Source organism: Carassius gibelio, chromosome B24, assembly GCF_023724105.1.
Source record: "Carassius gibelio isolate Cgi1373 ecotype wild population from Czech Republic chromosome B24, carGib1.2-hapl.c, whole genome shotgun sequence".
Classification (NCBI taxonomy): Eukaryota; Metazoa; Chordata; class Actinopteri; order Cypriniformes; family Cyprinidae; genus Carassius; species Carassius gibelio.
In genome coordinates, this window is record NC_068419.1 from 18,960,865 (window position 1) to 18,986,473 (window position 25,609).

Sequence of the window (25,609 nt, forward strand, 5' to 3'; positions counted from 1 at the left end):
GCACCTGTGTACAATTCCATTCTGAAATAACAGTGATTCAGTCATATCCACTTTCTCCATGTGTGACAACACTGTGGCATTGGATGATCAAGTACAGCTGGAAAAATGTACAAGGAGTCTGTTTTTCTTCCATATACAGGACTTGTGACCAGATGTTCATGCCAGGGTCTTACTGAGTATCTGTGTGCGGTGGAGTTTTGGGCGTATGTTTGGCGTGCCATGCGTTATGGTGTTGACACTGGGGAAAAGCAAAAGGCTACAGTTTTATGAGTAATAAACATGGGAAAGGCAGTGGACTTAAATGTGAAATACATTCTATACCATGAATGTGATTTCACTGTGATCTTTCATATTTCGGCGTAAGTCTTTTTGAGTCGGCTAAGCATGAGGAGTTAAATGTTCTTGGGTACCTGAACTACTCTGTGTAAAAAGCCACATGAGACTTACAATAGGACATACACTTGTTGTCATATACCGAGACCAACGCTGATGAGTAAAGAGGAGTCGGATTAATCCAACCAGAACCAATGTCAACACTCTCATTGGTCTTCTGTTATGGGAGAAAAGCGTGCAAGGAAAATTCCCAGGATAAAAGTTTAACACTGAATTTGTTTGAGAGCATCTACAGCACTCCAACCTAGATTTGTGCAGTGTCTTAAAACACTTTTTTTTTATTCTAGAATCAGCTTTACATAGAAATGGAAAGTGTACTACAATAGAAGCAGTGCTGTAATTGGATTACTTTTTTCATAATTTCAGGTAATGTATTCTGACTACCTTCGTATTACTTTTAGATTATTATAAAATATTATTAAAAATTACATTACTTCGGGGTTTGCCAAAAGCGTTTGAGTTGATGAAAAGCTAGAAATTTATTCAAATTTGAAATGTTTTATTTGATTGCCTGTTAACATGTTAATGTGCTTAACATTTTAATTTAAATCTTTAAATATCAGGGAGACTTGTAATCCATTAAAAGAGTAACCGTAATCTCATTATGAGCATTTTAAAATGTGAGTACTACATTTTTGGAATCTACATAATCCAGATTAAATGTAATCAGTTGCTAAACTACTAATAAAAGCATCTATACAGTACTGCAGTAATGACATATTTTTGTAGTAGGCCAACTCAGTTCACATCGCCCTGGTTCCTTCGAAAACAAAACAAAAAAACAATACCAACTACATCAATTAAAATGATGCAAGGGAAATTTGTGTACACTACTGAAAGAGGAGTCAAATGAATAAGTGAATCTATTTTTAACCTGAATATAATCATCTAAATGTATTGATTCTCTAGAACTAACTACCTGACAACAACCCCCCCCCCCCACCCCACCCAAAAAAATAAAAAATAAATAATAATAATCAGACTTCCACAAACTACTTGAGGACATGCTCACAGACTGTTTCATTACTTTCAGAGCTTGGTCCTTCTGGCAAAAGTAGTTTTTAGAATGATAATAGGTATGTTTTAGCCACTGCCCTAAACCATTTCCTGGACTATCCTTAGTTCATTTAAAAAAAAAAAAGGAAAGAAAGAAACCATCACCCAGACATGCAGTCCCCTAGGGCATATAGAGAGGTCAGGAGTCAAGTTGTTTTGCCTGCCAAACCAATTGATGACCCCATAACCAGACAAGCAGGAAAAAGCCTCGCCGCAAAGGCTCGGGGGACAGGGGACCTTTTTATTGGAGGGGAATTTTGTGGTATTTGTCTGAGTTCAGAATGACCAGTGCAAGGGAGGATGCGAATATGTGCTCTGGGACAGCATGCAAAAGCCGGCGCAAAACAACATGCCTGTTTCATTAGACGATGAAGGGAGAAGCCACAATAAGGATGCAATGGATTTGAAAGGGAATGAAAAATACATGATTTAACTGGCAAGCCATGAAGGAAAAATTCTTCTCTGCAATTCATCTCTGGCAGGCAAGAGTTTTAAAGTCCACTAAACAAAATGCAAGACGATCGTTGGAGTGCTTGGAAGCGGCAGGTATTGTGGAAATGGTCCCAGTGGACAAAGCATGCCGATTTGCCTTGAAAAACAAAATTGGGTTTGTTTGGGTTTATTCAGGTTCTTTTCATCTGCAAGAAAGATCGTCCTGAAGAAGAGAAACAATTTAACTGCACTTGATTGAACCTGTTAGAGGTTAACGTGTTTTTGAGAGCTGCCGACGGTTCTCTGATTGGCTCAAGTGGATAGATAATGAAGAGTGACATAATCTTGTTGTGAGTTAATTTACTCATGGTCGAATGTCACAACCACACACAAAGAGTTTCCATGATTTTAAGCACCTGGAATCTCTAAAGTTATGTGATGACACAAGTGAAGGTTTTCGCTCAGTAGATCACATCAGTACAAACACTTGATATCTGAATTGACTCTGACAGAGTGCATCTAACGAGTAAACCATTCGAGCTGAACTTTCTGGGAAGGAGTACACAAGGTTCAAAAGGAACACCTGTCAAACAGAAAGTGCATGTGAAAATTGGCTTTGGCGAGTAAATAAAACAGCTAAAACATTAGTAACCACAACATGGTTTAAACGAGCCAGACTGTCAGAAAAATAGCCTGACTATTTGATGATGAAAGGAACATGCAATTCAGAGATGCACACAGGCAAATTTTGTTGCCTGACACACTACAGCAAAAGATAGAAACAAATTACTTAAAAAAAATTTTTGTTGGTGAAAATATTAGTGGCCTAAGACTATTGCACAGTACTGTACATACAAACACACACACACACACACACACACACATATATATACTATAGAATTTTAATATATTCTGAAATTTTTATTATTTGTATATATGTGTAGATATGCATACTATTTTTTTAATAATTTTTTTAGATCAATTAAGAGATTTATAGATAGATAAAAAAAAAAAAAATTATGAAACAAATATTTCATATTCACTTAAATGCATCCATGCACTATATATATATATATAATTCTTAAAAATCTCTAAAGAACAGACTTTCCTGAATATCTTGTGTGTGTGTGTGTGAGATTTTCATCAGCATTTCAGTGAAGACCGGACAACAGCTATTTCCTCTCAGCACTCCCACACTGTTCATTTGAAATCACACACAGAACCACACACACACACACTCCGACCACACACTCAAGGTTACTTACACTCTCACGTTCACTTTCTCTCATGAGACTAAAGGATGTGGGATTCATAAATCATTACATATTTAAAAACATTATTGGACTGATTTTGTCTTCCTCAATATTGCTTTAATATCGAGACCACTCTGGTGTGTCTCTGTGGGAGTTGAGAGAGGCAGACTCACGCAGGGGATTGTGGGTGGACAGCAGACTGGAGGTAAGAGCATCCTAAATGTGTGCAAAAGGTGAAATCTCTATGAGATGAAAGCACAAGTGAATACAGACTTGATTTAACATGTGATGAACCGGTTGAATCAATCCCATTGACTTCAGTCATATCTGGGCACCACAACATCATGGCAAGTCATGGAATTCAATGGTAATCCCAACTCCACAAAGGGACACTGTCAACTTCAGGCTGACATGCCAACCTGGTACCTCCGAACCCAAGCACCAAAGAAGTTCATCCCTGCTCTGGGCTGCTGTGCAGATGGTTTTCCAATCCTTATCTTCAGTTTCTTTGTCCTCTTTACTTTTCCCATCTCTTAAACCGCAGGTTCATTATAGGTCTGCTTAGTTCATTTCGGTGCTCGCCGGTTGCTCCAGAAACCATCCGCCGGCATAGCAACGGCCTACACATGCAAAACTGGAAGTGGCGGTAGCATGGGTCACCTCCCATTGGCTGAGGACTGAGAGGTGCAGCGTGGGATGCAGGGAGGGGGCTAATGTCATGTGCAGCTGGTTGGGCTGGATAACCCGTTTCCTTCTCCGAACGTGTCAGCGGAACACAAACTGAAAACAGGAAAGCACTTCCCAGCGCTCTCCCCAGACTTCATATCCGGGCATCCTGAGATTCGGCGTGCAGAAAAAGCATGGAGCGACGTCAAACATAAACAAACAATGGTTTCGTGGCGATAGGAGAGGAGATCGGTTATCGTAACCTTCACACCTCCATCCGCTTTCATTGGGAGTAATTGGCCTCTTTGCATTGCTAGCCTTCTGACAGTCAGACTCGTTCAGTTTTTGCAGCGCTCTCAGGGGACTCCACTGACCTTTTCCAAGTTCTGACCTTTACAGTTACCAACGCTATCCGTGGCTGTCAATAAGACAGCCAGCTTAAGCTGGAAAGTCTTCCCCAGCGAACCCTTGGAGAGCTGACATCTGTTTCTTCATAGACATTCTGGGATTTGATCACACCATTATTATGTCAGCAAAAGGTTATTGGTTTGAGTCTTAATTGTCCGTTCTAACTAAATGGAAGGACCTTAGGGCTGAGTATGTGACCTTGTGCCGATTATGATTTGAGCGTTATTTCATCCAAGGGACTTATTTAAAAAAGTCTCCAGTGAAATGAACTGGAACAGTATAAACAGATGACTCATTCAGGAAAACTGTCTTTAACTCTGCACTGAGCTGGGCAGATTTCTCTCAATGTCGTCAGAACGAGGCTCAGGAACTTGATGCTTTCCAACCTAAGTGAAACATATCCATCAAAACACATTACCTGCACCTGAAAATGCATACCTGTCTTTTGGATTCAGTAGGCAACACAGTTCCAGACAGCATACTTAATCTGTGGAGATTTAGAAGTGTGCAACTTTCCCAAAATCTTGTGAGCCATTAGATTCTAAAAGCTTGAGAAAGGCAAATTGTTAATGAGCTGATCTCAAGGATTGGGATTTGGGCCCGATCAAGCATTTAAAAAAAAAAAAAAAAACTGATCGGTATCAGGTCTCCTAAGCATGATCCTTATTTCACGTCAGCAGTCACAACGGTGTCATGCAGTAAGTTCCAGTATGTTTGCCAGCCGGCATTAAAAGGAAAAATAGACGCTCAAATGTCCATGTTTGACGCATGAGAACCAATGGCCGTGTCTAAAATGGCACACTTAATGTGCACTTCCGGTCTTGCGGACATTGACCACCACATGTGCATGTCTGTTAAGTCCATGAGATCCTGGGGTGTCCCATTCCTTATTTAAACTTTCAGAAGGGTGCTCATGAGCACCCCCCTTTGTGACTGCTATTCACCATCGATGTGCATCTCTGCCAAACAGGTGTATTTTTTTCTTTTTTTTGGTCTCAGACAAAGTGTGGACTCCGTTTAAGGGTGCAGGGTGGTATTTTTGTACAGTGCCAGTGAGGTCTTCTCAAGTGCCTGGTACACACATTCCAGCTTCCATGTTTAACGTACATGATGCACACTTTAGTAATAAAACTAGTGGTGGGCATAGATTAATCTTTTTAATCTAGATTAATCTCACTTTGATCTTGATCACTGAGATTAATCTAGATTAAAATGGCTCATTTGAATTGCCGTAGCTGGGGTCAGTGGGGACCCGGTGAAGGTTGTACCAGTGGGCCCTGTTTGAAATTGTTTAATTTGTATGTTAGTTTATTTTTATTTATTTGTGCTATTTACACAATGTTTAAGTTTTTTTCAAGTTTGTAGGTGTCAAGGTACAGAAACCAAATAATTAAATGTAAAATAGCACTGGATAGTCTTTAATGTAAAAATGAAATATACAATGAAACCTACATTTATTCAGACACATTTCTCACATTATTACAGTTTTGCTATATATATCAACAATTATATCTGGTGTCTGAATATTTTTTGGTTTGATTGTTAAAACTACAAAGTAATTCAGTCAAGAGCAGTGAGTGATTTTCATTTTCATTTTCTTGGATTAACATTACAGCAGCCAGTGGCTAAATTAGGCGCGGTCCCTTTAAGAGACGATGAACGCATCCAATATAATACACATCCCATTTTTTTCCTCAACTGTTTACTTTCACATAAGAAATAACCGACAGTTTTTTCGAGCATAATTTCCAAGGTGGATATTTTGTATGTATTTGTCGGCACAAGAGCAAAAATAAGCAAATTCGATGTTCTAGTGTTTTGAGACGCCTCTCATGAGCCCTAAACACTAGAACACCGCGAGTACTGAATTGAGCTCTTTCACATCTTTTTGTTTGTTCAAACTGCGATGTGTATTTGTTCGTTCAGGTGCAGGAGGGACTTCGTGGAGAACTTTGCAGAAGAGAGCTCAGTTCAGTGTCGCTGTCCGTGATACGCGGCTCTCTCTCTCTCTCTTGCGCACCAAACACAGCGCGAGTGACCAACTAACGTTACTCTGTTTAGCTTTTCCGCGTCTTGTTTTTGGATGCTTTAATGTTTCAATCGACAATCGGTACGTCTTAAAAACACGTGAAAAAGATACGCTTTCGTGACGACGCGCAGCAGTGGCCCGTCAACTGTCCTGAGCATCTTTTTAGGCTGTCCTCAGTCAGTCGTTTATATAAAATATAAAGGTGAAGTCATCATAGCTTTCTTAGTATAGACCCAGCTCCCAACCCAACTTTGAGAATAGATTAACGGCGATATTGTTTTTAATCGCCCGATAAGAGTCTCGCGTTAACGCAGCACGTTAACGCCGATAACGGCCCACCACTAAATAAAACACTCATATATTTACTGTTTACTTTTAACATACTTGACATGTGCACCAAATACTATGATCGGGACTCAGTATTGGCAGATCCTCAATATTAAATGACTCAGATTTTCACAATATTCACAAACATTCTGGTAGCACGTGAAGGCAGCATTAGTTAAAACAGACAGACAATGGTAGCTTTGGCAACATTAGCCTTACAGAGTGCCGAGAAGGACTTTCAGAAAGGCAATTTGGAAAACTAACGCGTGATACTTATTTCTTCTGGAGGTGTAGCTGGATCACGAACAGTTGGCATTGCTCAATCCTTCAGGAGAAACTTTTGTGCAAAAACTGCTTTATACTTACCCTCATTCACAAAGCAGTCCAGTGTAAATGATTCGCGAAGACATAAACACATTTCGGTTAAAGTTGGGAGAGAATCTTCTTCAAAAACAAAATTAAACCACCTCGTCTTTCAGAGAGAGCTATGTGTATTCATTTATCCAGCTACAGAACACCTAAAGTGCTTAGGAGACATTCTCGTCAGAGCACTCTCGTCACTGTGGGCGAGGCCTGTAGCTAATGTGACGTCACATTAGCAGCACTGCTGAAAACAGGTAGTTAGGAGACTGCTTTTTACTTACGGGGATAAAAAAAAAATGAGTGGGTGTGTTTTTATCATTATTGGGTGGTTGTGTACACACTGCCAACACACTTTTATGTCCAAGCAACATGTGAAAGTGAATTTTGCATAACAGGTCCCCTTTAAGGGCTCTCTCAATCGCAAAATCCTTCAAGTGCACTAGAATGTTCGCTCCCAGAAAAATCCAACATTGCACTGCAAAAATTAGGGCGCATAGGCTCTCACTATGTTCCCTTCCCAGAAATAACGTTACATTTCTGAAACGTGAAACATAAACCACACAAGGCACCTCAGAAAATATAATGATACACAATGTGAAAAGACAAACAGTTTTTTAGTATATTTCAACAAAAACACATCGCTAGACAGGTAATGAATATATTTAAGTAACATTTATAAATATAATTAGGCTGAAATGTTGTAAGAACATGAGACAGAACAATGTGTTTGAAGAGAATAAAAAAAAAATAAAAAAGAGATTGGTCATAATTAAAGCGGTGACGTTCTACTATGTTGTCCGTTGATGTTATACGTAGTCATGTCACTGGAAGTCGAGTGATCACTGTCCCAATGTGCGGTGAGTCAGGGAACTTACAAGTGAACGTGTACATGATCTACTGACTCACGAGCTCGGGAGCTAATTGAGACACCCCATATGTCTGGATAAGTTTCAGATCGATGATTAAAATATAGATGGAGCTGCTTCCATCAACACGCCCAAACAGACTTAAACCAATTCCTGGCACAAAATTTAATTTCCAGAAGGTGAGTGAAGTTATTAGCACTAACAGTTTTAGTCATTTACTTTAAAACTAAGTACTTAAAAGGCTCCAAATTGCAGCAGTTTTACATTAAAGCCAAGATGTATTAATCTATTCTAAGAAGGTCTGAAGCTGTATTAAAGGCAAATGGCAGTAAAACACCTTAATAATGAAATGATTGAAGGTTTTTACATTATTTTGTCCAACCCCTGTATATCTGAGGTAAACAACAACAACAACAACAAATGTATGGGCTAGGTTTTTGCAGTGGTTGTTGGTTGAGTAGAAGCTTGTGTGCAAGCTTGGGGTCAATGGTAAGAAAGCATCAGGCTTTTAGTAGACAAAATGATTTGAGAAGTCATAGTTAAAAAATGAAGCATATGCACTGTTTAATTTTTTAAACTAAGATCAATAACATGCATTTAGAACATATAATTTTTATTTAATGCTTAACAATGGAAAGCTCTTGTGCCTTGCTCTCTGCATTCTCTCACATTGTTCTGTTATGAGTCAGTGTCCCAAGCCGCAGGAAATCGGACATGAAAGATTTGGCAGTTGCACATCAGAAATGGTGCTTATTCCGCTGCACAGCTAAAGAGTCCCACCATGCATTAGTGTAGAGCCAAAAGCCTTGAGAAGACAGTGAAATGACCTTGTGGCTTCAACTCGCACCTGTGACGGCTCACAGTGCAATGACGGGAAAAAGATACTCAACGGAAGATAGCAGCACTTCTGGCCCATTTCAGATCTAACGAGCCACGGATAAGTCACACTGTGATTTCATTGAACATGGAAAATATACAGTACTCTCTGTATATGATGAATTACAGAGATTAACCTTTCGGCCAAAGATAAGAAGTTGTAGAGCAACAAGAGTTTGATTGCTTTCTGTGCTGTTTGTCTCTGATTTAAACATGTAAGTAAGCATACAAATTATGTTTTAAAATATAAATAAACATCGTCAGTAGTATTTATGATGAAATCTACAATTTTATTCTTCAAATGGATGTCATTGGTGTATCGCAAACACATATCTGTAGCATTAACTGACAGGCGTGAAACATTATGACAATAAAGAGCTAATAAATAAAGAATGCCAACTTTATATTTTACTTTGTATTTATATGAGATTCTTTACCTTACATTTTGTAATGAATAGTACTTATCTTACAGAATGTTTAAAACATTAATTTAAAATCACCTTATCAAATTGGATGCTAACATTTCATAAAATCAACTTAATTAGAGCTTATTTTATATTGCTTTTGTTTATGAAAGCTTATTTTTATTATTGCTTGTGCCACGTATGAAATGGCTGCCTTTTATTACAGTAGTAATCAGTCGTGTATTTATTATTATAGTGGTATGGGTGAATCTCACAATTAAATGTCTGAGTCATAATTAACCACAAAATAATAATAATAAACAAATAATAAAACTTACTAAATAAAAAAAGAGAAATGTTTGCTTAAAAATGTGCATGGTGAAAAAATTTTTTGTCCCTCGCACACCTTTTGCATTCTCTCGCAAAGATATTTGCATTCCGTCGCGAAACCTGCAGAGTTCGAACAAATTCTTCCTGTTTACTTTATAGCTTGGAGTGGTTCATACAGATCTGTACATTCACAATGTAGCATGTTCAGTTACTCCGATATCTTTAAGAGAGAAAAGTTTCTTGAGGGAATGCATCATTTTTGTGAGAGCTCGCAAACAAATGTACAAATTATTTTTCCTCCCACCTCTAATTTTTTTTCTATCACCATGTCCCTTTAGGGGCTCCTTAATAATTGGATGGTGGTGATGACGTCAAAATGGTATCACAATGCAAAAAGAAAATTGTAATAGTTCTAAAAATAGGTTTTACTTTATTTATACAATAATATTACACAATTTGTTTCACTTTTGATTTTGGGGTGAATTATGGAACAGGCAGTATGGATCTAAATCTGGATGTGAATGAAGTATCTGCACATTATTGATCATTTGAAGACTGTAATCATTCAGCAGTGCACATTCTTACGTGTGACACACTGTGTTATAACGTCAGTATTTTTAAATCACCGTTTCCTCTCAGATGGACATTCACCAGTTTAATCACAACATTATCACCACTGTGCCGAGAAAGAAGGCAGTATTTTTGCTTTCCCGTGTGCTGGCCGATCACTGCAGGACTGCTCTCTCAGTCAATGAGACGTCCCTCACTGCACCTTGTTCTGAGTGACGGTCCGAGAGGCTAGCAGATGGTTTATAGCATCATCGCTGTAGCCCAGTGTGTCTCTGAGAACTTGGACCGTGTGCTGGCCAATCACAGGTGGCGGCATCGGATTGCTGGACTCAAAACTACTGAAGCGCACAGCAGGACCTGTGTGGAAACAATAAATGAAGTCAAATAATTGTTATTGTGTAGTATGCATACCAAACCTTTTCCCTGCCAGCATTTAAAAAACAAAGCTGCCAGCCAACGCCAGCCATTTTGACGATTTTTACTGATTGATACCAGTATATTTTGCTGTATGAATATATATGCAATACACTAAAATAAAGATCAGAGCCTCTATTTTTAAACAACAACAACAACAACAAAAAAATTTATAAATTGTTTTATTTTAGCTTAAAGCATTCTCTTTTTTTATCAAGACCTGAATATAGGTAGGTTTCATAAAAATGTATAGTTTTGAGCAAAAAATTGAAAAATTAATTTTTATCAAAAACTAAATCTGGATAATATTCAGTATGATTATAAAAGCATAAATCCAGTAAATCACTTCCATCAACACCTCCAAAGCTTGCGCAGACATATACCACTTCCTGGATCAACATTTTACTCCGTAACATTATGCAGTTTTCATTTATATGCTGTTTATTGCTGATGATCGCATTATTTTTGCATCTGTTTACATAAGAGATCGCTCGTTTCTCCGTCCTGTTCACGTGTTTTTATTCTTGATGAAGAATGGAAGACAATAAATGGGAGTATATACCTGTACACGTTCAGTACAGGCTTATGTTCACCAATTAGATCAAATAATACAAAAACAAAAAAACACTAAAAACTGTATCATTGTGAAATATATTATTTACAATTAAAAATAACTTTTTTCTATTGTAATATACAATGTTCTAAAATGTAATATATTCAGGGTGGTGTGGGGGGGGGGGGGGATTTTGCAGAGGCATTTCTTTAATTCTGACACTTACTAATTTCACTTTTGGTGTGAATTGGCTTTTACAGTTGCCCAAAATATAAATTTTGGGTTTTTGTTATTAAAAATAAACAAGCAAGCCCAGGTAGGCAGACAAATATAAATGCAAAAGGAACGTAATGCTTGACTTTTGCAATTAGTAAAGCAGTAAGTAATAATGCAATATTGCAATGCTTCATTTACTTAAAAGTAACTTTTCCCAATAACTGCATGATCCTTCTGAAATCCATTCCTCATTACTATTATCAATGTTGAAGGTGTCTATAAGGTCTATATGATTCTATATGTTTCCGTCTGTATTTATTTGACTTTGTATTACATTTGTATTTCTTACTCTTAAAACTGAAACTGAAATTGAATAAATAATTTGCAATCAACCTCCTCAATCTTCTTTAGAAAACACAAAATAATATATTTTATTTGAAATCATATTAAATTAGTTAAAATTCCATAGTATTTGATTTATTTGCTCAGTTTAAATATTAAATTTTTGGTTTAACCAAGTTTACATCAACAACCCATTTTTCCTCCCAAGACCCCATATGAAAACCTCTGACCTCTGACCTATGCCACTATATGTGCGAATGATGAATCATACCTAAAATAAGCTCACTAAATGGAACAAAAGACAACTAAGTGTCAGAGGGGCATTACATTTACTCATATACGTCAAACCTGCAGGAAAGTACATAAAGTAACCAACTTACAATCTTGGAATAGAAACACAGCCTACATTATCCAAATGTGGCATTTACAAAAAGATGATGTTAAAACCTATGAGTAGGTCATCTGGGTGAGTCACTTTCGCACATCTCTTTTCTTCCACAAATGTTAATTTTACTGAAACTAATTGTTTCTCCTCCCCCACAATTCTACGATTTAACCGACTCTTGCTCCACGAAAAAGGAAAGAGTCAATTGGCATTCATGAATTGTTTTGTGCAATAAATGACACACACCTACATACTTCGCACATTTCTTCCTTATTGCTTTGAATGAGTGCCGTCTCCTACGCAGCTACAGGTCACATTCCCATGAGTGCCGGAGCCAAATGCATCCCCTAAATGTGTCTTGATTGCTTAACCTCCAACATCCAGCGCATTTTCAAATGTTTTCAGGGGCCTCATACAGAAGACATGCGGTTTTCAAAACAGAGATGGTGAATGTAGACCAGAGGCGAGGTCTGTCGTTTGTTATTAATAGCACTTTGGAAAGTCTCATTCTTCAAACGGACTAAAACAAGACATGCAACAGATCACAGACCAGAAGGGTAACGTGGGCTACAGAAGCGCAAAAACACTTACTTTCTATTTAGATTCAGGTTATACAGTACATAACCATTTCCATATGTTCTCTTTAATTCAGCATGCTTCTGATGTGACAAAGATGAGCATGGAGCACCCTGTTGTAAAAGAGTCATTTCTGGAGTGTATTGTGAGCCTGATATGTATTTGGACACTAAAGACAAATTTCATACTTTTTGCATGTCGTTATAAATAGATAACCAAACATGAAAGCGGCAACTGCAAACATGATTCATGACCAAACTTCACTTTTCAAAGTTAGTTTCAGTTTTGGTCAACTTGTGTTGATTTTTGGTGGAAGTATTAAGTCAGTTCTCCTTCACGTTTACACAGATGTCTTAGATGAGTAACTACCAAGTGTCCAAATATTTTTGTCTTCATTTTCAACAGTATTGCTTTACAAATCAAAACTCTCTCTGTGTAACTTTTTCTTAAAGTGTGCTGCTTTTTTTTTTTTTTTTTTTTGGAAGCAATTTTCTTTCTTTTTCCCCCAAGATGTATTATTTTAATACTCCAAATTGTGCATGAATATAATGGGCCACTTTTTATTGTTTTAAAAGGGGCAGAAAATTAGCTGAAAATGTACTCACTCAATGTGTTTCTTCATTGGAACAGATTTGGAGAAATGTAGCATAAAATTACGTGCTCACCATCGGATCCTCTGCAGTGAATGGGTGCCATCATAATGAGAGTCTTAACTGGCTAATAAAAACATTTAAAAGAAGCAATGCTTCTTGCTAAAATACAAGTTCACTATCAATAATATTGCTTTCACCAGTGAAAAGGTTCTGAATCATCTGAATCAAGAGAGAAATCTGCACTGTTTAAAAGCCAAGACAGCTCTAAACAGATATGTGAGTGGGTCTTGATGTGAGAGGACAACAGGAGAGAGAATTTTTCACTGAGAAAGCATTGAGAGCACTGAGACTCTCATTCTGACGGCACCCATTGACTGCAGAGCGTCCATTGGTGAGCAAGTTATGTAATAATACATTTCTCCAAATCTGCTCCCATGAAGAAACAAACTCGTCTACATATTGGACAACCTTGTGCTGTTTTTTTTTTTGGTTAAATGATTTATGATCAGAATGCAGTCTAAACAAGATAATGGTTTCTCAGGAGAAAAATCTAGGAAGGGGGAAGCTCTAAAAAGTCTCAATTTGCTCTCATCTCATTCCTATCTAAACAACTGAGATGATACAGATTGAGATCTAATTTGTGTTTCTTTGCCTTCTTCTGTTGGGCCAAAGGACATGATGATCACATGATGTTGGCCCAAATGATCACAAAACGAACTATGCAGGCAGGTACGTTTTACATTAATTAAAATAAGAGATTCCAGACAGATGCAGAGAAAACTCCACACAGGAAATGCGGCAACATGAAGATGAGAGTCAATCGGCCATTTAAATAAAAGAAACATCCAAGAAAGGAGGGAACAGATCTCAAACATGATTGTGTGTGTGTGTGGTTTCGCAGCCTCAGCAGTTAGAAGCAATGCCTTAACCACATCCTCCATCTCCCCTCCCTCGCTTCCAATCGACTGGCCGCAGGCTCATAATTGCCTCTTGCTCTCACATCTGTTTCTCCTCAGCTGTTATCGTGGCTAACGAGGGAGCGGGACGCTCTTCTCCTCCGCAGGCACGGTCCAAGGTTTTCCTCTTGCTCTACCGCAACAATGTCCACTGTGTTCTCTCCTCCTATTCTGAACTTTATCCATTCTCGCTCTGCACCGCACACTTCAGAAGTCTGACCGGATGAATAAACTTACAGAAACAGAGTCAAAACTGTGAATCTGGGTTCCTCGGACAAGCTCTTTGATCTAATGATCCGTTCAGCATTAAACTAGACTAGATTAGTGTAATCAAGATGTTAATTTCAAGTAAATGTTGTTATAAAGTGGCACCAATGATTTGTAGTGAAGAAATGTACTTTGCATATGCCAGGGTTCCCTTTTAAATCATGAGTGTGAATTCAAATTGAATTGGTCACACAATACAGTTAGTTGAGGAAAGTTAGAAAAGAAGAAGAAATTCAACATGGGTAATGGATTGTGGGAAATAAAGTGTTCTATTTATGATAGTGTTTATGTTTTGTATTTCAAATTAAAGCTGACCCTTTGAACGTTCCCTTCATCAAAGAATCATTCGACAAAGTTATGAAGCAACAAACCAGCACAGTGGAATGATTTCTAAATAAATTACATTTTAACATATATTCAAATAGAAAACTTATTTTGAGTTGTGACATTTCACAATATTTCTATTTTTTTTTACTTCTGAAATCAATTCTCATTGGTGCTCAAAGATAATGAGTTTCCATGCAAACTTCATTCAGCATTTTTAGGATGAATTTTGAAATAAACAATTCTTTCTTACTGAATCCCTTTTCCATACTCTGTGAAGCACACAAACATCATGACATACATTTGTGCTTGAAAGGCTTAAAATAAGTTGAGAACATCAGTGCAGCGCTGAAGTGAGATGTTAGTCAGCTCCGATTCTCTTGCAGTCTCTCTGGGAGACAAGATTGAAAGATTACGGTAAACCACACTGACATGCTAAATATACAATTGTGCTTCTGATCTAAATTGCTCCTGACATTTTCCGAGCTATATGCATGCATGCATCATGTGGGCCTCTGATTGCATGTAAATATCATCATCCAACCATAAAGTGCATTTTCCTTCCTGATTGAAAAAAGATTGAACTTCGTTTTCCGGTATTTCCATGAAGATTCCCCCACACTAGTGGAAAACATCAAACATGTAAATATCAGTGACAATATGCTGTCGTGGTCCTCTCATTTCCATTCCCTTGCAGATAACCATCTCATTTCCATTGCCTTGCAGTTTCCTTGCTTCAAGAAAGACAACCTGTTAAATCTATAATCTATAGATCTATATCTATAATCTAGATCTGATCTACACCACTTTAGCAGACATGCACATGCCTGTGTGTTTGTATATACACAGGGCGTGTATGATGCGTCAGTGCAGTAGTGCTGGGATAGTAGTGCCTGTAGGTTAGTAGATATTGCATGCTGCATGCTGCTTCTGCTTGCTACATTCTGCTTACAGCTACTGTCATCGACTAGCCCTTGTGTAAGGGCGAAAAAAAGGGCCAAGTGTGCAAGTCTCGTCTTGTCGGTACATAGCCTCTCCACCGCCAAGACTCCTACAGTGCCTCCTTGCGGCCACACGCGGTAACTGGGCCCTAGCGGACTCAGGTTGAACTGTAGGGGATCTCGGAGCAGCAGTGGGCCCCAGAGGCGTGGTGTGCAGACCCACCAAGCAGTGGACATGCCCTGGCACCCGCCAACCACAGCCCCAGCTATGGGTAAATAGTCCCGCTGCCTTGTGGGGTAGCCTATAGAGGCAAAGGCTAAGGGAATAAACCCTGAAAAAAAAAAGAAAAAGACCTCAACGATGGAACAGGCGGAGGATGATGGCTGACTTAAGTGGAGCATCACAACGGCTGGGAAGGTGGATGAAGGCTGCAGCAGTGATGGGTCCCCAGTCGTCTTGGACTCCGTGCCACTGGATCCTGACCCAGACCTGCCAAGGACCGTGTGGTGGTTGTCTGTGCACCAGCCTCCACACGTTAAACAACGTCACACACAGGCGTCCTCCACAAAGTGAATCCACCCTACCACCCCGGATAAAGTCCTATGGCGACCAGCAAGTGGCGATGGGGGGCAGGTTTGTGTACTCTGGAAGCCCCTAGTCATGAGCTGGCACATCAGGCGATGGGTGTCAGTCAGTTGCTGGGCTCTTGGGACGAGGCAGAAGAGCTCTTCGGCAACTACACCCATGACTAAACAGTACTATTTAGGATCCGCTCTGCTTACCCCACATGGGGAAGGAGCTAGAAAAGGTGCCCTAAAAATAGCCTGCCTCATACCTCCCGACTGGATTACCGCGTCCAGAGGGAACACCCCATTTGTGGTCAGAAACAAAAGAAATTTAATTTTGGAGCCTGGAACGTGCGCACTCTGATGGACAGCACCTCCAGTGACAGACCTGAGAGACGAACTGCCATCATAGCCAGAGAACTGCAGAGATGCTGGATTGGTATAGCTGCTCTCTCCGAAACCCGGCGGGCAGCTGAAGGGCAGCTGAAGGAGGAGAAAGGTGGCTACACTTTCTTCTGGAAAGGAAAGCCAGCCGATGAGGCTAGAAACCATGGAGTTGGACTTGCCATCAAAAACCAGCTTGTCAACCACCTCTCCGAACTTCCTGTGGGGATCAGCGAGCGCCTCATGACAATCCGTCTGATGCTGTCCAACAACCAGACAGCGACAGTAGTGAGCGCCTATGCCCCTACCCTAGACTCTGACGTGGAAGACAAAGAATACTTCTACACCTGCCTGGAAGAAACCCTGTCAAAAATCCACAAGGAGGACAAGATCATCCTCCTTGGAGACTTCAATGCTAGGGTAGGCCGGGACCAACATCTCTGGAAGGGCACTATTGGCAAGGAGGGCATCGGGAATATCAACTCCAACAGAGTGCTGCTTCTGAGTAAGTGCGCTCAGCACAACCTTGTCATCACCAACACTCTCTATCGACATAAAAACAAATTCAAGGCATCTTGGAGACACCCTCGCTCCAAGCAATGGCACCTCTTTGATTATGTCATTGTAAGGGCCAGGGACCGCTGTGATGTGAACATCACAAGGGCCATGATAGACTCTGACAACTGCTGGACAGACCATCACTTTATCCGATCCACAATGTCTATCAAACTTTAAAAAAAGGAGGAGGATTCAGAAGAAGCAGACACGGCTTTTTTTAGTGCTACTGAGGCTGTCTATGGCCCTAGCCACCGCGGCTTAAATCCCCTGCGCCCAAAAGATGGACAAACTCTTTTAAAGACAATGAATCCATCAACGCACATTGGAAGGAACACTTTCAAGAACTTCTGAACCGTGACAGCTCAGCCAAACCAGACATCGCCGACCATATCCCACAGAGTCCCATCAGAGAAGACAGGGGGGAACCTCCTACCCTAACTGAGGTTCACAATGCCATCAGGAATCTCAGGAACAACAAGGCCACTGGTCCTGATGGGATCCCAGCGGAGATCTTAAAGGAAGGAGGACCAAGGCTCTGGCACCACATCCACCATCTGCTCATCAAGGTCTGGGAAAGGGAAGAGCTCCTCTCAGAGCTGCTCGCCACCTACAAGAATAGTGTCGGGAACAGGGACTGCCTCTGTATATGGCCTTTATAGACTTGACAAAGGCCTTTCTCCCTGTGAATAGGCAGACACTGTGGAGCATACTATCAAAGTATGGATGTCATGCTAAATACATCCGTGTACTTGGGCTACTGCATGACGGCATGTCAGCCACAGTGCTCAATAGTGGCTCTGAATCTGAGCCATTTACCGTAGAAACTGGGATCAAACATGGATGTATCATTGCACCTACCCTATTTGCCATCTTCATTGCAGCCATACTCCGCCTTACTGGCCAAGAGTTGCCACAGGGGATCCCAATCATTTACAGGACTGACGGCAGTCTCTTCAACCTTAACAGGTTCAAAGCCAAGAGCAAAGTCAGAAATGCCAACATCATAGAGCTGCAATACGCCGATGATAACGCTATTGCAGCACACTCTCCTGAAGACCTCCAGAAGATCCTAAATGCCTTTGCCAAGGCATACAGAGCCCTGGATTTGGCCTTGAACATTAAGAAAACTCAGGTTCTGTATCAACCACCACCCAACCAGCCATCACTCCAGCCTATCATCAAAGTGGATAACACCACTCTGGAAAGCATGGACCACTTCCCCTACCTTGGCAGCATTCTCTCTTCCAAAGCTGATATAGACTATGAAGTTAACCATCACCTAAGCTGTGCCAGCGGAGCCTATGCCAAACTCAGGACAAGAGTCTTTGATGACCGAGACCTGAGGGCTCAAACCAAGGTCCTGGTTTACAGAGCTGCGATTCTCCCAACTCTGCTGTATGGAGCGGAATCTTGGACCACCTACAGCAGACACCTGAGAGCACCGGAACGATCAAAGAGCCTTAAGAAAAATCCCAAGGATCAACTGGGAAGACAGACGTACAAACTCCAGTATTCTGGAGGAAACGAATATGCCCAGCATCTCTACCACCATAATGCAGCACCAACTCTGATGGACAGAACATGTCATCCGCATGCCCAACAACCGTCTCCCTAAGCAGATCCTGTACTCCCAGCTAAAAGAAGGACAGCGAGCCCCTGGTGGGCCAAAGAAACGCTTTAAGGACAATATCAAGACCAGCCTGAAAAAGTTTAACATCACGTCCGGCGACTGGGAGAATCTCGCGTTAAACAGGGACTACTGGAGAAAAACAGTGCAGGAAGGAGCAGCACACCACGAAACAGAACTCCGCCGTGCCGCAGATGCAAAGCGGGAACACCGCAAGGACAAACAGAGAAAGGCTCCACAACCACACATCACCTCAACCTTTCAATGCCCACATTGCACCAGAATCTGTGGATCACACTGATAGGCCACCTGAGGATCCACAAATAAGGCGCCCCGATGGAGAGGACAGTCATACTCGTTTCGAGTGACCGTCGAAGAAGACGACGGCATGCCTATGACCAAACACATCAAATTAATTCTAAATTAATGTAGCAAATGTTTATTAGTTTAGCTTTAACTTTAGTGTTCTCCTTGTGGAAACCTGTCTTCTCATCTTTATAAAAAGCCAAAGAAATATAAAATATGTTTTCAAAATGTAATGTTAAAGATAAATATATATACTGTCTTACATTTATAGTTTAAGGTCAGTGAGACTTTTTTCATAAAATAATATTTTTATTTTTGCAGGGTAAATTAAATTGTTTTGTTATAGTAAATTATAATTAAATTTGAAAGCAGTTATTTTAAATTGTAATAATATTTCACAATACCATGCTAACAAACCACCTCAAGTGCATAATTATAGTGCATGATTAGTTTTATACTCAAACTAGTAATTTCATAAAAGAAATAAGCACAAGAAACCATGTTTTACATTGATTAAAGAAATAGTTAATCTAAAAACGTATTCTCCCTCAGGCCATCATAACCCATCTGAAAAAGACGTCAGAATGAGAATCCAAACAGTTGATAAAAACATCACAATAATCCACACCATTCTGACGGCACCCATTCACTGCAGAAGATCCAATGGTTGAGCAAGTAATGTAATAATAAATTTCAACAAATCTGTTATGATGAAGAAACAAACTCATCTGCTTCTTCGATGACCTGAGGCTGGGGGACAATTTTCATTTTTGGTGAACTATTAATTTAAGGAAATTAAGTGGGTTCATTTTTGTGTTGTGCACAACAACACCATGGAAAATAAAAATCATAGTCTTTGATGGCTTTATTCTTTAAACACACTAATTCAATATTTCAGGCGATGGGAGCTTCTAGCCATCTGCTGAGATTGTCCACTAGGTGTTGGAACAAGGCTGTGGGACACAAGAGCATCACTGAGGTCAGATGTTGGGATCTGGCTCACATTTACAGTATTTCAATTAGTCTCAGATGTGTTCAGTGAGGTTCAGGTTTGTGCATGCTCTCTGCATGCAGTGTGTATGTGAAGAGCATCTCTGGTTTTGCATGGTTGACAAAACCAGAGGAAGAGAAGGAAAGAGAATAAAGAGAATGTCCCGGAGGAGATCTACAGCGCTGAGTGAAGTGAAGAGAAACGGGACTTGAGAAAGAGTACAGACCATTTATCCTGAGTATTGTAAAAGAGTGATGGGATTTCAACAGGCACAGCTAGGACTATTACACATGAACAGTTTTCTAAATGTACCTGCTTTAATATAAGCATTTAAATTGGATTTAAATTTATTTTCATTTTAAAAAAGAGAAAAAAAAGTTATAAATAAAAAAAGCTATTGTTAGTCATGCAACACTTATTTAGTGACTACATTTATGCTCTTGTTTACCCTTATTTGTCAAACCATAATTAAAGGAATAGTTCACCCAAAATTGAAAACCAACAGAAAACGTTTTCAAACTCATCTACATTTTGGATAACCTGAAGGTGTTTCTTCACTAGAACAGAATGGAAGGGATGTAGTATCTACAGTGAATGGGTGCCGTGAATGGGTGAGAGTCCAAATATCTGGTAAAAACATCACAATAATCCACAAGTAATCCTCACCACTCCAGTCCATCAGTTAATGTCTTGTGAAGCCAACAGCTGCGTGTTTGTAAGAAACAAATCCATCATTATGATGTTTTAAACTTTAAACCATTGCTTAGTTCAAATACAAGTCCTCTCTCATTAGTATTGCTTTCTCCAAGTGAAAAAGTCATCTGGTCTGAATCAGAAGAGAAATCTGCACTGATCAAGCACTGTTTACAAGCTAAAACAGTTCTAAACAAATATGTTGGCTCATTTTTCATTATTATAGATATTTTGGCTATAAGCAACGGTTTTAAATTATGGATTTGTTTCCTACGAACACAGCTTTTCACTTCATAAGACATTAAGTGATGAACTGGAGTGGTGTGGATTATTTGGGATTACTCTGATGTTTTTCTCAGCTGTTTGGACCCTCATTCTGATGGCACCCATTCACTGCAGAGGGTCCACTGGAGAGCAAGTAATGTAAAATTACATTTTTAAATCTGTTCCCTTAAAGTAAGGGACTCTACAAACTCTACATTTTGGATGGCTGAGGGTGAGTACTACAAATGTTATAATGTCACTGTCATGTGATTTAGCATCAGTTGCGTTGTGTCATTGCCATTCATAAACCCCTCCTTTGGCCTCATGGGAGATATTAAAGTGTCTATCACATGTGCATTTCAGAATCATGCCAGAAGTGCTGTAGTATGCTTACCGGGTACTTTCCTTTACATACACTTTACATTTGGACGTACTTTCATTCTATTCGGATGCACCTTTGGAAGCACTATCAGGGTTATAAACCTAAGCTAACAAGCATTGTTAAACCCTTCTGATATCCTATACAAGACATTAAATATCGATTTAATAATTCACAATGCAAACAAGCATGCAAGTGACCTGTAAACAATCTAATACATGCAAATGTTTGTTTATGAAAACCACGTAATACTGACTTAAAACAGCTTTCTCTAACGTGGAAACATCCACATTTATCTCATTTCCCATTCTCAGTTTCTAGTTTGAGATGGAGAGAGAGAGAGAGACAGAAAAAGAGTGGGTGAGATTCTGTGTGAATTCTCATGCGTCCCAGACTCGAGCTGTCAAGCGGAGATGAACATCTTTATCTCAGGTGCTTTGAGCCCACGCAACAAGTAGCACCTCGCAGTCCTTTTATTAAACCTCTCAGCTTCTTTTTAACTACTCGCTGCATCTTTAATGGGCGAGAGAGAGAGATGACGACTGAAGAAGAAAAAAACGGAAGCGGTGTCGGATAAAAGGAGAATGTGAAACATACATAAGAGTGGGAAACCTCATTATATTATGGCATGAGGAAAAAGAGCAATGAATTCAGACTAGCTTGCAAGTGCTCCTATATGAATAAAATAATGTACGAGGGGCTGCCTTTGTACACTGAGACAGCAAAGAGATGGAGATGAAGATCTCCGGAAACAGTGAGTCACAGTTGATTCGATTTTATTTAAAGGCAGAAATAAACTTCTATTCATTCTGGCTTGGTTAGTATGTGATGACTTTTGTGTGTACTAAAAAGAGAATATGGCCAATCAAACAGTGGTAAAATCATTCATATAACATTATGAGCCCCCTCACTGTCCACATCCAGGGAAACACAAAACCATAACCCAAAACTAATTTCTGACATAAAACTTCAAAACTGGCACAGGAAGACATAGGCTAAGCCCTGCTGTGTTATAAAGAAATGTTTCGGGTTCAGTACAAGTGAAGCTCTATGTGCGGCTTAATGTCCAAACCCAAAAATATAAAATTCATCTCCATGTGGTTGCAGCAGTGCATTTACAATGGACGTCTATTAGGGCAACAGAAATGTGAAACTCATATTTATTGCACAAAAAACTGTTTCTCTTTTAAGTAACGTCCGGTGACTACTTTAGAAATTTTGTGTATGGGTCAATGACATGATGCTCTTTTTATTTATTATTTCAAAAATACATAAAAGTCTGATATTCTTTGGAGATTATAAAGTCTAAACTAAATTGTGAATAACAATAATTACAAAACTTATTTTAAAAAAAGAAAATAAAAATCACAAAATTATGTATAACCCCCCCCCCCCCCACACACACACACACACACAAAAAGCTCCCCCTGCCTTTTTACGATAAATGTTAGAAGTTAGTTGGTGTGACTCCCCAAAAAGTCTATATTTATCACTTACTCTTTAAAATTATATCTTAAGACTTTGTATTATTATTAACATGTACAGTTCACATACATTTAAAGTGTAAAAGAAAATTGTATAATTTGATGGTTAGACCAAACAATTCTATATATATATATATATATATATATATATATATATATATATATATATATATATATATATATATATATATTCAAATATAAGAATGCAAGACAACCATTTATAAAAAACTTAAGAGCCAAACATTTCTAAATATTATTATTATTACTTCTACTGGACTATTATGTCATTAATCTGTATTTTAATGTTACTTTTTTGTTCACTGACACGGTCACAAAACGATCTTAAATAAACATAATGTGCACATTTCTGCTAATACAGAAAAATATTCAGTATGTGTGTGACAACATCATCTTAATGTCAATCCATAAAACAGCTGAGAGAAAGGTAAATTCATCAAAACATCAACACAACATGACAAACAAATTCCCTGCGAGAACTGGAAGGTGACCTAAAAGCTCCAAAAACACAAAACAGCCTGAAGGAAAAATGAGCTTCAGAAATAGAAAAGCGAAGGCTTCTGATCTGAGCGCAGTCTCTGCTGCATCACAGTAAATGTTTGTAGTGCATACTTGTCTGAGTCTACAGGGGGCATCACGGCGATATCAGCGCTAACAACCTCAAAGGTGACGTCAAAGCAGTGAACAGAAACGCTCTCATTCACACAAACTCTGGCCCCAGAGACAACTAAAACACATCTTTGATGTGAAAAGGATCATTTTACAGGAGTTGCAGCTTTACAGATCCACCAGTCATCTTGTCAGGAAAACTTTGTGTCCGAAACGCTGTTAATCTCTTGAATTTCTCTCAGAAGGGTCCGTTCATGTGTTTTAAATGTGCGGATGAGCGATGAATGTATTTAAAGCTACACTAAATCCAAGAATTGATAGCTTGCAAGTTTAAAATAAGATTTTTATTTTATTTTTATGGATTCACGTTCATTTACTGTAAGCAAGTGCAGGTGTGTAGAGAGATTTGAATATCAATGCTACTGTAGGCCAGAGGTAAGTTTCCAATCAACTTGTTTTTTTTTTTATAATGTGTCTTACAAAACATAATATGCATTTTGCTAAATCATTTGGAATTTTATGCAGCAATAACACAAACAATAGCATATTAAATCTGTAAATTGGGTCAACTTTGATTTGTATGGGAGCCTGTTTTCTTTATATCTCGGAATTCTGACATTTTTCTCAAACTGTGATTTTAAATCTCACACTTCTATCCTTTTTTCTAGTAATTCTGACTTTTTCTTGCAATTGCAAGTTTATCTCTCATAATTCGGACTTTTTACTTATAAATTGGACTTTTTCTTTCAATTGTGAGATTATGTTTAGCAATTCTGAGCGTTTTCTTGCAATTCTGACTTTTTCTAACAACTGCAAATTCATCTCTCGCAATTCTGACTTTTTTCACATTTCTATTTATATTTTGCAATTCTGACTTTTTTTTTCCAATTCTGACTTTCTTGCTATTGTGAGTTCAAATCTCAAAATACTGATTTATTTTCTCAGAATTATAAGTCCAATTCTGAGGGAAAAAGGACTAACTTTAACTTTGCCGCAAATGTTGCAGTTTTTTATTTTATTTTATTTTATTTTATTTTATTTTATTTTATTTTATTTTATTTTATTTTATTTTATTTTATTTTATTTTATTTTATTTTATTTTATTTTATTTTATTTTATTTTATTTTATTTTATTTTATTTTATTTTATTTTATTTTGGCAGAAACTGGTTCCCATAAAATAACTGACATCAATTGTTCCCTAAATTACAGCATCACAGCAAAAGTTGAATAGCTGCTAGGAACATGAAGCACAGTGACAAGCAGGGCTTCTTTTGGGGCCTTTAAGGATAAACAACTTCACCTGTCAATTTACATGACACTTCAGCGTGGACCAGAGGAGAACGTTGAGGGCGTTTGGGAATGTTACGTCACAGGAGATGCACTTCGCCTACAGCCTATCCCACCATCTCATGTCCGTACCTTCTCATTCGTAAAATTTCCCCCAGGACGGCGTTCTTTCATCCGGGCCTGGCTCCGAGATGGAGGACGGGGGTGTTCAGCTCTCTGAAGTGTGTTGTGTATGTTTCAATAAGGTTACAGATGACAGGCACCAGGGCTTGACAAATCATCTAAAGTTCACATCTTATAAGTTTAAAACAAACTAACCAACCTCAATGCACAGAACAACACTATGCGGAAATGACTGTAGGAGCACATGAATGTTTATAGTATTGCATTCAAGTGTTAGACGGACAGATAGATACTGTAGATAGATAGATAGATAGATAGATAGATAGATAGAGAGAGAGAGAGAGAGAGAGAGAGAGAGAGAGAGATAGATAGATAGATAGATAGATAGATAGATTTTAAACTTTTTCTGTTTCTTGTTTAGAGTAATCCTAAATTTAAAAGTGATTCCTTGTGCACTTCAAACCTGCTAACGTCAGGGAAAGATCAACTTCCAGCAGCAGCGAGGAAACCCAAGGGCTGGGCAATTTCACAGAACAGCGCTATAAAACTACATGCCAAAAACTATAAGAGCAATTACCCTGATAATACAATTACAAATGGTTAGCTTTAATTGGTCATGAATCCTGATCATTATTTGCAATAATTGCTTACTGTTATTATAGCTAAAAGTGCTGAAGATTTTTTTTTTAAATCAAATTATTTGTTCTTTTTGGACGTCATTTACTCGCCATGTCAACACAAACCCATATGCTGTTGATTTTTTGTTGAACTTTGTTA

At 38.8% G+C, this 25,609-nt stretch overlaps 1 protein-coding gene across 1 annotated transcript in view; it reads right to left on the reverse strand.

Annotated features, from left to right (window-relative positions):
- Positions 1–8,938: 8,938 nt before the first annotated feature.
- The window catches only part of sugct (succinyl-CoA:glutarate-CoA transferase), a 110,609-nt gene continuing 93,938 nt past the window's right edge, over positions 8,939–25,609 (reverse strand). The window contains exon 14 of the mRNA XM_052595765.1: positions 8,939–10,330. Coding sequence (XP_052451725.1) covers positions 10,167–10,330 — 164 coding nt within the window. The 3' untranslated portion in view covers positions 8,939–10,166. The remainder of the gene's footprint in view (positions 10,331–25,609) is intronic.